Below are 14,888 nucleotides of genomic sequence, written 5' to 3' on the forward strand. Positions count from 1 at the left end.
TCATTGTTAAATGTGCTGTCTTCTGGTCATAAATAATTTCAGAGAGAAAAAAAAAAAAAAAGGTGTCTTGAGAGCTTATCAGTTAAAGTATTTTTAATTTTTTTGTAATTAAAAGAAATCCTCTTGTAAAGCAGAAACAGTAGAGTTTTGAAATACAGAAATATCAAATTTAGAATTGCCTGTATGTTGTTCTGATACAGGTCTGCATGCACAGACTTTTCCTTTACAAATTTTTTGTAAGAGGATGTCCAGAGGTCCCTTTCAGCCTAACCTATTCTACATAAACCAGGTTTCAGTAGAAGTATTTTCTGTACTTTTACTCCAGAAACCTGAAACCTTTTTTTAATAAGTTGAACTCCTGTAAACTTTTTTTATATCTTCTTGTAAAACCTTACATAAAATAGATAGCAAAACCCATCATTATTTTAGATTACTGTGCTCTTTCTTTGTATTCCCCTAAGCCTTTAGCAGGGTTAGGCAGGCAAATTGGCAAATCTGGTACAAATCTTGAAATACTGAAGAAACAGGTATGCAAGTTGCTGACATTTTTCAAAGGAAATTAGGTACAAGATTGATTGTATTTCCACAATATACTGGAAGACAGTTGGTTTCATTTGTTTGGGTTTATTTTAGCTTTGTTTATCTGTTTGTTTAATTTTGAGATTTAAAATAATAAGGATTGATTTATATGGAAGTTAACCTGCCTGTGCCCAAGGCTTTAGCAGTCAGGTTAAAAAATGAGAGTATAATCAAAACACTATTATTTTGTGTAATAGAAACAAATTTAAACAAAATCATTAAAAACTTATTTATGTAAATTATAATTACAGCAAAGTATAGCAACCTGGTCTAGTAAATGGGGAGGTTGGTGGCCCTGCCTGGAAGGGGGGTTGGAGATTCATGATCATTGAGGTCCCTTCCAACCCAGGCCATTCTGTGATTGTGTGATTCCAACGTGTAAAACTGCAGTGGTAAATAAATAACTTTTCTTGCAATAAATGATGTATAGGTTGTTTAATCTTGAGACTCTAAGGCCCAGAAATGATTGCTTTGTCTTTGAAGAGAGAATATTAGTCAAGGATCTATGGTTCACAGTAATTTGGCTGCCAGTATGTTCCATTTATAATGAGTTCTGTTCTTCCTTATCAGTGTAGCATAGCCAGAACCACTCGCTTATTATTTACAGAGCACAGCTTTGAATTGCATCAAAGAGAACTTCCACTCATCAAGCTGTTCCTGGTACTAATTTAGATCTTCCTCCCTACATCTGCAGCTAAAGCAAGTTTCCATAGTGCATAAGCTAAGGCTGGAAATAAGTCAAATATTTGATACTTGGTGAGGAATTTAAATATATTTATATATAACTTTTTCATTTTTCAAAATAAGTGCTACATTTCCTTATCTGAGCAAAAAAGGCAAAAGCAAGGTACACTTGGAGACTTCTGCTAACAAATGAGTCCAAAAGGCTTGAGATCAACAGTAGCAAGTGTGGTTTCAAGATGAATGGATTGGGAAAAGTGAGCTTTGGGAAGGGAATGTCTTCTGCCTACCTGTGTTCAAGGCTAAGCATATGTAAGAGCTGAGGCAGTTTCATTAGATCTCTAAGTCTAATCCAATTATTCTGTTTTGATTTTATTCATCCATGGACTGATGGCTTCTCATTCACTCCTATCCAGTTAGTAAGAGGCTGTGAATCAATCATCAACTCAGTGGATGCTAAGGCTTTTCAAGTACTGAAATACTGCCAGCTAGAAGAGGTATAACTCATACCAACCCTTCTGAACAATGCAGTTTCAGGGAGGCAATTTCAAAATAATATCAGGCTGATCTGAGACTGCCCTACCACTGTGAAATGCATGCCCACTTCCTTGCTTCATGTACAACTTTGTCAGCTTGTATATGGACAAGACTGCATGGTAAATTGTACCAATGCACTAATCAAGCTGAACTGTAACAAGTGAGAAAAAGAAAATGTTGAATCTGTGACTAACTTTTCACATGAAAAAAAAGCATAGATCTAGTAGACTTTCAGGGTCCCCTCTGTATACGTACTATCTGCAGATTATTAGGCCTTGTATGTAAATTTTCAGCTACGCTAGCCAGATAATGAACAGTATGCTATTAAGACACCATATATCCTTATGTGAAAAGTGCACTTGTATAATAGAGTTAGACTGGTATGAATTTTAGGGGGAGCTTAATAAGACACTTGAATATTGGGATTAAAAGGTGATTGCTGTAACTTGTAGCTCTAGGAAGATAATTTTTATTATCTGTGATTAAGTCTGAATTAATTTTCTCAAATGCTTGGATCTTCTTTCCGTCTAAAATGAATGGAAAGTCTCTTTCAAAAAGTTAAGTTGATTCATAGCTAATCTTTCTTCAGTTCTGTGTGTTGATGTTTCAGTTATCTCTTTTCTCTCCTTAGCCAATATCTATGCTTCAGCTTAACTTCTGCAAGCTTCAGAAGTTAGTATGCTGTTTAAATCTTTTAGCTTGTTGATTTTATAGATTTTTTTACATAAAAGTTTTATAGAAGCAATGCAAAATTGTAAGGTGTTTAGAAAGATTTACAGAATCATTGTGATAATGATGAATTTGTTGAGAAGAGGAAAGAATATTTTTTTAAAAGTTACCTTAAAATAACTTTCTTTCTTTTTGTCTTTTAAAGAAAGGCAGAATCTAACTTCTGCTATGAAGATGTTGGTAAATATCTCAACCACACAATTTTAACTCAACTTTTAACCAGTACAAATAATTCTAGGTTCTTGCAGCAGTGCAAGTAGTAGAAGGAAAATATACCAGTTTGTGTTGCAAGTTATTCCCCAGTCAATATATCTGTGATAACTAGTGTAACACTGTCCACTGCTGGCAAATCAGATAATTGCACTGCACATTAGAGCAATGTTATTGGAATGTTTTGCTGAGTTAACAATCTTGACTGTGAAATACTTCATACTTTAGGTTTCTAGGTCACTATAGGACTATCAGGTCACTGTATTTGGAGTATTCATGCTATTGCTGCTAATAATAAAAGCTATGTTATTTGAGCTAAATAGAATATCAGCTTAGTAGTATCCTGGTATTTTTGTAGAAGATAACAGGTTTTTCTGTTTTTCTGGGGTTTTGTGGTTGTTTTTTTTTTTTGTTGTTGTTGTTGTTGGATTTTTGTTTTTGTTTTTCTTAATAGTGTTAAGCACGTGCAAAGAAAATCCTTCTGTTAAAGAAAATGTTGCAGCATGAAAGACATTAAGTGGAAACAAACAATAGTAGCTGCTTATGCTAATACAAATAGCATTATCATGTCAGATACTTCTGAATATCTAAATCAATTAAAAACAAGATAAATTCATATTTATCATTAATTTATTTGATAGAAATAGTAGAAAATGCACTAAACTTGTTTAGAAAGAAGGAAGCGGAACATGCAGCTTTTTCTGAAAAAAAATTAATTTTGTCTGAACCCCTAATATGAACAGATCTCAGAGGAGAACAAAGTTTACCCTATAAATTTACCAAGGTTGCAGTATATCTACTTATTCTCCATTCAGAGACTTACCTTGTCCTTGTCAACAGTACCCAGAGAAATACTTTATTACTCTGCCTCTAGTACATGCGTGTATGTATGTATGTATGCAAGTGTACACAGTTGTGTTCCCCTCATCACTGGGAATCATTTTATTTCCTTACATGATTACTGGATTTATTTTAGGGGGAATTTCTATTTCTCAGGCTAACAATTTATGTATGTCTAAGCTCATACTAACCCTTGTTTCCAACGTTTCCTTTTGAAGGTTATAGTGTGTTGTTTTTTTCTCCTGACTTTCTGTGAGATAACTGAAATTCAGTACCTCTCTTGTTCTTACAATCCAGAAATATAACTTTATTACATGTTCTCATATCTATTCTCGGGAAAGTGAGAAACCCTTATGTAAGGTTTTAAAGCAAGTATTAGGAAATACTTTCAAACAACACTCTGGAATCTTGATATATACATGGTTTCCTACTAACTTAAGTCAGAAGATATAAGTTCAATGTCTAAGCTAGATTTCATATGTTGTATCATGTGAGGGCAGGTTATGCATTTTAGAATGGGACTCAGAAAAAGCAGGTGAATGAAGTATTCCCATTCCAAGCATCCCAAATTCTCTTAAATAGAAAAATCTTCTCATGTTGGTGAGATTTCATATATTCATATATTTTCTACTCATGTATTTTATGTGTTATTTGTATGCACTGATGTTATTTATTTCACAAATTAAAAGACTAAAGGGCGTCCTATCTGGATGGTGGTTGGAACATAAATATGTAATTAACTAGTAAATACTGTGACATAATGTCAGTGTACATGAAACAAATCATCCCATGTGTGTATCCATGTTTGTATCACTGTTATCTAGACGGCTGAGATTTTTTTCCTTTCTAGCAGGAAATTTTTGTATGATGGCTACTTTTCTGGAGGCCATAAATCTTTTTAGAATCTTTTTAGAATCATCAAAAATCAAGGTGTATGAAGGGCCGTATTTGTGCTGATTCCATTTAAAAGACTGAATTTTTTCATTGCAATCTTTTTAATTTTTTTTTTTTTTCTGTTTTAAGAGTAGGAAGCCTTCAAAGGAAAGTATTAAGTCAAGCAAGTATAATATGTATTGTCATGCTTTGTCAACTTCATTGACTCTAGAGAAAGTTCACAGTAGGCTTTGGACTGGATCTCTGTTCTCAGGAATGGTGTTTCTTTTGTTTCTGTACAACAAAATCTAGCAGATTCGTAGTGACTTTCATTTTCTTGAAAAAGTAATGTCAATGTCTGCTATTTATTTCAGAACTCAAGCAAAAGAAAACACAGTCCTGTTGTGGCTAGATAAGCAAATGCAACAGATGTTGATTTACAATGACCAATTACCACAGAAACTCTTCACTGCTTTTAGGTCTCTAATATTTAAACAGATCTACACATCTGTGAGGAGCAGAGATGGATATATATATATATTTTTCTTTAATGACAGTTGTTATGTTTTGTCACTGGAGCATTGTCTAAAGGACACTGCTGGCAAATTTTTGGTTCTAGCTACAGCAGAAGCAAAATAAAAGACAATGCATTTCTCATGTTAGTACTTAAGAATCTCTCTTCAAGGGGACTATTTACTATGGAAAGTTAAAATCATGTGTATGATCATTACTGCAGAAACAACTGTGCGTTTCATTTTTAATTATTTCTATGGATTTGTCCCTTAAAGTGGTCATGGCTTTTATTTTTTTTCGATTGTTGTTAAATATTGTTTAAGAGGCATTTTTTGGAGATAAGTTTTGGGCGCCAATCCTGGAGGGCTTCATATGATCTGTGTGTTGTTAAAAGTATTCTGTCAATCCAGGCGGTATCTTTTATTCACCTAATCTCAGAAGAAGAGGTATCAGAACTAGCAGATAGATGATAGAATGAAAACTGGGAACACACATGAAAGATGTCACTGGAGAACCACTGAAAGTTAGGAGCTATAATCCTATATCTTATCTAGCTGAATAATTGTAAAAGCATTTTGAGAATCTCTTCTCACCATTCTCTGTAGAAGAATAAAGAGTTAGGCAGTGGAAATGAAAGTGAAACTTTAAACAATTAGAACAGGTATTTTTCTTGGCACAGCACTATTTCTTAGATTCATCATTGCAATATAATCAATGCTAAATTGAACAGAAGGAGGAAAGTAAAGTCACAAAAGAAAAAGCGAGACTAACCAATTTGAAAATTATGTCATTTCTAAAGAATGAGCCAATAAGAAAATTAATTGCTCTCTTATGGATCACCTACTGAATATTTTATTCTGTTCCTTAAATGAACATATATCTTTACTAGCATAGATGTGTTTACTCCGTTGAGTTGCAGACATGTCACGGGTCACGTTTGGAAGAAGCTGATTGATGTAAAAGAAAAATATTGCATTAGCTAAGCAATTGGCATTAGCTGGTATAGTGACTTAAATGTTACGCATGTTGATGTTTAGTTTCCCATAATTCTCTGCATAATCAGTAATGTAATGTATGACTTTATTGCATAGTGGGTTAATTTATTCTTGCACGTATATTATTTATGTATCAAGAGTTCTTCAAATGACTTAGATACATACAGTCAAGTAAATGCAGAACCTGTGAAGAAACAGGATATGTGCAGTCCTGTAAACAAAAATTATACATAATATATATACATACAAACCGTAGAACTTCTTAAATAATCAGTAAAGTTCAGCAGATACGAATTTTGCTGCTTGAGTACATTGTGAATCTAGAGACTGAAAGGTGAATGCTTTTGACACATAGCAGCGTAAAGGCATAGATGCCCAAGTTCTGAAGCATATTAGCATATTTAATAAACTTCATTCAAAATCTAGTTGTTGTTGTTCAATTGCTCAGATGTACTATTATCTATACCTTGTAATTCTTAGGCCTAGATTGGTAATTTTATTCCCAGAGAAGCCTTCCCAATTTGAAAGGAAGTGTATGAAGTAAAAAATTAATCCTGTTTGCAACTGTAGCACAGAATTTCTTAAAAATAATAATAATAATAATAATTGCTTTTTCAGTGACACAAGATGATCTTCAACTCCTTAAAGTCTTGAAGAACTTTGAGATTCACAATACTCAACAAATTCCTTCTAGAATAGAAAATAAGATGAATTTGCAGTGTCATACTCCAGAGTAGTTAGCCAGATGGGAAAGCTGTATCAACTTCTAGCAAGCAATTGCAATAAAAACTAGATCTCATGAAACAAGGTTATGTTGAACAGCAATGAAATTGGCATTTTACACTTCCATGGCTCTCAGAAACATCATAGTATTTTTCTTAAGGTTTGATTTGGTTTTTGGTTTTGATATAAGTAATGGTCTCAGGTTATCTGGGTGGAAAATATGTAGAGGGAAACATCAGTAGTAATACCTTTTTGTTTATATTAGTTTATGAAAGGAAGAACAGTCTACATAGCTTTAAACAGTAAGGATGATAATTTTGATTCTGAAAATTTTGCGGTCCATAGATCTAGGCTAGGTTAGGATATAAAGCATAGAATCTTATCTTTAAAAATGGAAGCCCCTATGAAAACTTACGAATATACACTAATATTTATGGTTTGTTAAACATATTAAACTTTGATATGTGAAAATGGTACAATATAATTTACATTTAAAAGTAGCTGATGCTTTGTTTTCAGCAATATACTGGAAAATAAATTTAAGAAATAAACCTGTTTCATATTCTAGTAAAACAAGTATTCCATATACATGTTAGAACTGGTCAATCTCTTCCTCTAAAATTAATTTAAACAAGTAATGTTAAAAAAATCTTTTTTTTTTTAATTTTAGCAAACTTTTTTAAATTTAGCAAAATTAAAAATAAATTAGTGAATGAACAGATGGGAAAATAAAAAGTATTGAAAATCCCTTCCCCTCTTTTCTGCTTTTAATAACTTGTTTGCATATTCAGACTTCATTAATCAGAAATAAAATTATATTTTAATGTAGCAAAAGTTATAACTAAGATATTTCCATTTCTCCTAAATGCATAATCTTATGTTAAATCTTAATTAAGATGGTAGCTATATTCTTATTTCCACAATCCAGTTAGTCAGAACTTCGCTTGGACTAAATTGCACACATTTTATCACAAGTTAAGACAGCAGATGGCTCTCTTGAGTTTTCTTTGCAAAACCTCATGCTGTAAACAACTGCTCTGCATTTTTGAGATGCAAGTAGAAAGCTATTGTTTTTGATCTCCGCAGTAAGAAACGCAATTCATCCTGTCTGCAGCCCCATCTTCACCTTCGTTCTTCCCTTTGGCTACCACTCTGATCATTATAGTACTGAAAAATCTTAGGGCGTTTTGGCAAAAGTCCAATGTTTGAAGGAAACTGAAAATAGAGTAGTAGATAACATAGTGGATATCATTGTATAGTATAGGGGAGTTCTTACAGCAAAGGGAATATGAAGCTCACTTTATGGAGAGAGTGTCATAAAAAAAAAAAAAAATTAGGGCTGTTTGTACGCCATTCCTAAATTCCCATAAAAATTCAAGATAATGGAGCGTTTGGCTTTGTTTCACTCTGCTCCTTGTTATTCAGTCCTTTGTTTGGATCCAGGAGCCAGGTCGAGAAGGACACTTCTAACTGTGTGTGTCCTGTCACCTTCTGTGTTGGTGGCAAGGGATGATGCTACAGGGCCACCCGTGTTCAGTCTTCCTGCCGCTGTCCATGGTGCTGAAGCGGATAGAAGCAGGGCGCGGGCGGCTGGGGCTGGGCTGGCGGGCGCTCCCCATGGGGCACATGGCAAAGTGCAAAGTGAGGACCTGAAGAACACAGCACTATCTGCTTGCTACAGAGTATGGAAAAGGGAAGCGTACTGCAAAACAACCACAGTGAAATTTAAATTCGATTTAGAAAACAAACAAACAAACAACAACAACAACAACAAAAACCCACTAAAATCTAAAAAACAGCCCTCTCTCTAAATGCATTAGTTAAGGTAATTGTAGCAGTTGTAAGGAAATTGCTGCTCTGTAAAAAATGCCAGACAGAAAATCCAGTGCGAGTGTTTTAGCTGAATCTCTTTAGAGACACTTTCAAATAGAATTAAAACGTATTATCCAAATCTGATTCTGCATACTCTGCTCATAGTTGGTCTAGAATTAATACAAAATCCTTGCATATAGGAGTTCCTTCCATACACTTTTGCTCTTTGTATAAAAATAGCTCTTTGTAGATTAAAGGATTTAGGGAAATAATGGTCAATACCAGAGATGCTGAAGCTTCTGCTAAAACAAGAACCTAATATTACCAACAGGTTCTGTATTGAAAAGTTGGGAATTATTCTAGATGTGAATTGTTCTGGATGCATATTTACACTTCAGGAACATCTGTTGTCATTTAGGTTCTTTGGTTCATTTGTTTCCTTGTATTTTATTTTATTTTTTAAAGAAACTTCTGACTAGAAATTAGAGCACTTTAAAAAGAGTATTTATATATATACACATAATGTATATTTATTTTGTCGTATTTGCCTGTACAAACAAATGCCTCTCCCTACAGAATAACTACCTTATTTCTGTGTACCCACTGGCTTCCTTTTCCTATTTACCTCTGGTTAGCCACATCTTAGGAAGTTTCACCACTAGACTGGTAGAAACTAAGTGTGAAAAACACTGAATCCTTATTTGAAATGAGAAATCAAAGAAAATAAATGAGTATTTTAGATAGCATTTATTATGTGTAGTGTACTGTGAACTCCTTGGGGCAGAGACTCATTAGGCATTCTATGTCTAGCAAGCTTAACTACAAAAAGCACTTAGAAAGAATTTTACACAGCGCTGGTGATACAGTGATTGTGTTTGCTTGTGGATGATGTCTTGGGAAACTCCTTCAGCATTTCTGAAACCTTGGAAAAGAGTTTATGTACCGAGTTAGAAGTCTGTTTGTAGTCTCCTCCCTCAGACAATGGGCACATGCTGGTTTTGGTGGAAGGTCCCCTCAGCTGCCTAGGTGTACCTCTACCTCACCGCCCCAAATCCTTCCCATGAGGAAGAACCCCCCGGCCCGTTGGACTGCTCCCGGCGCGGTGCGAGGAGGAGCCCTCGTGGGCCGGGACCGCGGTCCTCCCCCCTCGCTGACCTTTACCCCCACTTCTCCGCTTTGGGATCCGAGTTTCTCGCGTAGCGCTGCGCAGCAGCCCCGCTGGCGGCCTGAGACGTGGCGAGCGAGCGGCGGCAGATCCGGGCACACCCCGCAGGGGCTAGGTGGGGCAGGGTGAGGGGTGCATGGTGGCAGGGAGTCGGTGAGAGGGTGTGCCAAGGTGTCTGAATGTGAGGAGGGTGCCTCTGTGTGCCGGGCCACGTGTGCCTCCAGGAGCTCCCGGCGCTGTCCTCTCCTGCCCGCGGGGAGCCCCGCACGGGGCGGCCCGGAAAGCAAAAGGAGAGCGGTCGTTGCTGGCGGAAGATCCGCTGGGAACTCGCTGTATGCCACCAGAAAACGGCATCGGCGGCACCCCCCGCCCCTCTTCCTTTATTCTCCCGTTCCTCCTCCACCCCCTTTCCCTCGCCGCCCCTCAGCTCGGGAGGACAAAAAAGCTCCAGCGGTGCGCGTGTGTGTGCGTGTGCGCGTGTAGGGAGGCTGGAGCGGGGTGGGACTGAAGGGCTGTGATTACAGCTCTCCCAGGAGAAGGAGATTGCTCTCTCCAGATGCTGATTTCCGAAGCACTTGGCAATCATCAGGCAGGAGCCTGGAAGAGGCGGCGGTAGCCGCCCCAGCCGCGCCGATGGCAGCGGCGGGCGAGCGGGCGGTGGCAGCGCGGGGCTGAGGGGCAGCCGGGGGAGGCGAAGCCGCCGGCCCGACCGGGCGCCGCGCAGCGCGGGTCTGCCCCGAGCACGCCTCGCTCCGTTCCGCGCGGAGCGGGCGCCCGGCGTCGGGGCAGGGCGGGAGGGGCGGCGGAGCACCCATGCGGTGACCCGCGGCGGGAGCAGCTCCCGCGGGCCGCAGGGCGGGGGGGCCCCGCCGCAGCCGCGCCTCGCCCCGGAGGAGGCTCCCTCGCCCGCTCGCCCGCGCCCCCGGGGATGGGGCCCCGTCGGGGCTGAGCGCCCCGCCGCCCGCCCCCTGCCTGTCGCGGTGCCGACCGGCGTGGGCGAGCCGGCGAGCAGCCATGGCAGCGGCCATCGCCAGCGGCTTGATCCGCCAGAAGCGGCAGGCGAGGGAGCAGCACTGGGACCGGCCCTCGGCCAGCAGGAGGCGGAACAGCCCCAGCAAGAACCGCGGGCTCTGCAACGGCAACCTGGTGGACATTTTCTCCAAGGTCCGCATCTTCGGGCTCAAGAAGCGGCGGTTGCGGCGCCAAGGTGCGTGCCTGTGGCCGGGCCCACCCGGGGGGCGGGCGGGAGCGGGCAACCTGTGGCCACCAACTTCCCGGGCAGGGCGAGCCGCCACCGCCCCGCTCAGCCCCTCCCGGGGTTCTCCTTGTGGCTGGGGGAGACGGGGCTCGGGGACTTCCCACGGCGAGGTGAGAGATGTAGCGAGTCATGCTTGATCGCACCCCTATCACCACTTCTCCCCCCACCCTTTTTTTTTTTTTTTTTCTTCCCGTTTTCTTTCTTTTGGTGCGTTTTTGAGGACGCATAGTACACAACACGGAAAGCTTTCCAAGCGTCCGGTGTCTGGGATGGCAACCTGATGGAGCCGTCACTAATGAGTCCCCATTGATAAGCTGCCTGCTTGGTTTTTCTGTGCAGTCTGCAGCCGTGCTCCCCAGTGCCTTCTCCATGCTGCCCCGAGCAGCAAGAAACAGTAACTTCTGAATTGCCAAAGAAATATGACATAGATGGCAGCTTTGGGAGCCCATGCTTGCATCCGTCTCTGTATGTCTGCCTTCCAACTGCTCTTCCCCAGTTAAGGCCTATCAGTATAGACAAGGAAATCTGGCAGACTGTTTTTCTCCTGCCTGGATCACAAGCAGTCAACAAGTCCAAGGTGTCTAAAACTGGTACCATGAGGACTGCGTTTTGGCAGTACATTGTGTCAGGTCCCTAGAAATAAAAGGAGTTAAGTGACAGCGTGACTATTTCCCTGGTTGTTCTTATTTTGTGATATTCAATTCCATATTCAGTAGTGTTCAGAACTGGTGATGACTTGTTTTGTGCTCGTCCTTGGGAAACAAGTAGCTTTAAAACAAAAGGATTGTGTCAAGAAGAGTGAAAATTTTAAGTATAACTCAAAACTTGGATAATGCAGTCACATAGAAGCTCTACTCTCACTAACATTAGGGAATGCCACTGTGTGTTGTATATCTTGGTATGTATAGTAAATTATACTAAATCACCTCTATAAGTTGTGTTGGAAGATAATTTGGAAGATAATTTTAAGAAGCATAGTTAATGATCTGCTCTGATAGCTGTCTCCTGTGCTTTTTTTTTTCCACGTGTCATATTTGAAATATCATAAATTTATACAATTAATCCATTTTTTTACATGGCTTTATTACTTAGGAACTATTCCTGATAACTTGTATTACATTCTTATTTTGCCTTTTTTAGATAGAGCAGTGATACAGGGATGATGAGTTATCACCATCCCTGCATGTCAGTGGCAAAATCTATGCAGGTTTATTTTTAGGCAGTCGGCATATGAGCTTAATAATAAGACTAAAGTATTTGGTTTATAATGTTGAATTCATTTATGTGATATTTGTTTATGGAAATAAGTTTAGAAAGAGAAATTCCTAACTGAACAATTGCTCTGGACCACCTGTTCAGTCTTATTTGGTGGAAAACTATGTGTTTGGCTGTGCTGTTGTTTGAGGAGGTGTGCTCCTCACAGCACTGAAGTGATAAAAATTTTCTTAGGTAGGATAGAGCTTACAGTGGACTTAAAAACATTTTTTTTTTCATTCATTCCTTTTCCATAAGACACCTTGTGTCATGCTTGCATAAGTGAATTAGATTAGTATGCATCTTACCTGTAACCCCATATCACTGATAGAGATTATTTGAAAATGAGTTATCAGAACAAGGAGTATTCGCTTGTGAAGTCTGTGGTATCAAACTTCTGAGTTTATTTCCTCTAAGAGTCACTCAGATGGAGACATCACAATGTTCATTTGTTTATGTTAAAGTCTTGAAATTGGTGCTCATCCTAGTATTCCTGCTGACAGAATGCTTTAATGCTTTTGACTTTGTATGTTCATGACACATAGTGTGATATATGGAGTACCTGTGGATTCAGAACCATGTGTTATTTAGGAGGGAAGCTGAAGAAACAATCAAACAGAAGTCAGTTGCTTTAAATGCTTTCCTGTACTTGTTAGTTTACCTAAGCAGAGTTAAATGATTGCTGAATTCTTCACTGAGATTTACTGTCAAACCCATTCGCTTAAGCCTTTGTCAAGCAAAACAGGATGCATTTCAAAACATCTGTTGTCAGAAAGGCACAGTAGAATTTTGACAAATAGACCTTATGTGGATGATATACAAGGTGTCATGAGAGCATTGTGGAAAACGAGCTAACCAAGATGTGACAAGCAGTCCGTAGCTTTTTCATACTATTTAGTGGAAGTACAGAAGAACATATTAAGTATTTGCTATACATATCAGCAAAAGCTAGGCTCATGGAACGAAGTGCTTTCTTGGTAAAGTACTTGCACACGAAAAATAAATGTTTTTGAAATAATCAGGCAGCAAAAAGCAGTGATGCTGCTTTTTAAATTTGAAATACACGTTGACTCTTGTTTCAGTTAATTTACAATATATGCACACTTATTGCACATAAGATGTTAGCAAACTTTTGAATATACACTTTATTTTTAAACTCTTCTTAAAAATGTTCTTTAATACTCTTCCCAGGTGTGATGTGTGTACAAATCAAGTTATTATAAATACAAGGCAAGCTAAAATCTTATGTATCCATAACCAAGTACATTTTTTTTTCTGTTGTGATTACTGATTTTTTTGTTCATAATCTGTCCTTTAAGGACATAGTAAAATATCAAGAGAAATATCTTTTGAGAGACTAACACTTAGGAAATGTAGTATTAAAGATAGATCCAGAAGCTCACTCAGGGTAAAGGGTAATATTTGTATTAGCTTACATATTGGCTCTACTGATAGGTGCAATGGGAGTTGTAAACAGCTTTTCTAAGACTTCATTAATGAATTTAACTGGCAGTCAAAATGATTTCCGTGGAGGACTTACCTGGTAAGCTAATGAGTGAATAAAACCACTTTCATTGACCAGGCAGCTTTGATTTGTATTGTTTAGTATTATGATATTTCAAATTCCTTTCATCTTCATTTGATTCTACTTGTCATCTGATGAAGAAATCGCTGTCATTAATTTCCAGGTAGCCATGAAGCCAAGATCTTGCTTGACACTGATGCCAGACATCAATCAATTATAAATCATGTGCTCCTTCTAGATTAGAAATTGTTCAGTTCTATTTATTTCCCAATTTATGTAAATATAATCACAAATGGGATAATTGACATACGAGATGTTGGGTCGTCACGGGAAGTAACCTTATATAACCTGGGACTATCCATTAACAAGAGCAAACAAAAGGCAGTACTTTACCTCTTGCTACTACAGTGCACAGAGGTTAGAAATGTATGCTTATCTCTGCTGCAGATTCTAACTTCTTAGCCTATATTTTCATCTACAAATGTATCTTTTTTGCTCATCTGAAAAAATTGTCATTTGGTTAATTAAGTCTCTTGAGATTATTATATTGGAAAATATGCAACATTTAAATGAATTAAAAACCAATGGTAATCTTTATTGCTTCTCTGTGTTAATACCACATTAAGACTTCTAAATTTATACTTAGTGTATATATGAATTGAATGACTTGGCCTCTATTTTTTTATACTAATATTTATTAATATTTATGAGCAAGAAAGACCCAGGGAACATGTTCAGAAAATGCACTGATTAGATTTTACTGCATCTCCAAAGAAAGCATTTTTGAAAAATTCCTAAGTATATCAACTGAAGTCTTGAGGCAGATGTGGGAATGGTCCATAATCTCTGATGTAAAATAATTCTCCATTTACATAGCATCTGAATAAGTTTTTAGCTCTCCCATGTGTGGAATGAAAAGGAGATTTGTGCATGCTTGTGGAGATACCGAATTTCTTGAAACTCGGGAAAGTGCACATTATTCCAATCATTTAACTTCAGTCTTTGGATGATCTGAAATTTTTGGCGTTTCATTGGACCAAAACCTGTAGCTTCACTTTTCTATGTGACTGTATCCAGAGTTAATTATGCTGGCAGTTCACTAAAGCCCTCTGCATTGTCCGTGACTTAGAAGATGCATGTCTTTTTGCTGGGCATTTAACTGGTGTTATTTATTCTTAAATACTTCTATTCTAA

At 38.3% G+C, this 14,888-nt stretch overlaps 1 protein-coding gene across 5 annotated transcripts in view; it reads left to right on the forward strand.

Annotated features, from left to right (window-relative positions):
- Nucleotides 1-14,888, forward strand: part of FGF14 (fibroblast growth factor 14) — a 386,590-nt gene that overhangs the window by 237,899 nt on the left and 133,803 nt on the right. Inside the window, exon 1 of one of the 5 annotated variants that reach the window (XM_015274261.4) lies at nucleotides 10,637-10,864. The exons of the other annotated variants lie outside the window; for them this stretch is intronic. Coding sequence (XP_015129747.1) covers nucleotides 10,672-10,864 — 193 coding nt within the window. The 5' untranslated portion in view covers nucleotides 10,637-10,671. Of the gene's footprint in view, nucleotides 1-10,636; nucleotides 10,865-14,888 lie in introns of those variants that run through there. 5 annotated transcript variants of the gene reach the window in all.

The sequence above is a fragment of the Gallus gallus genome, chromosome 1 (genome assembly GCF_016699485.2).
Source record: "Gallus gallus isolate bGalGal1 chromosome 1, bGalGal1.mat.broiler.GRCg7b, whole genome shotgun sequence".
NCBI classification, from domain to species: Eukaryota; Metazoa; Chordata; class Aves; order Galliformes; family Phasianidae; genus Gallus; species Gallus gallus.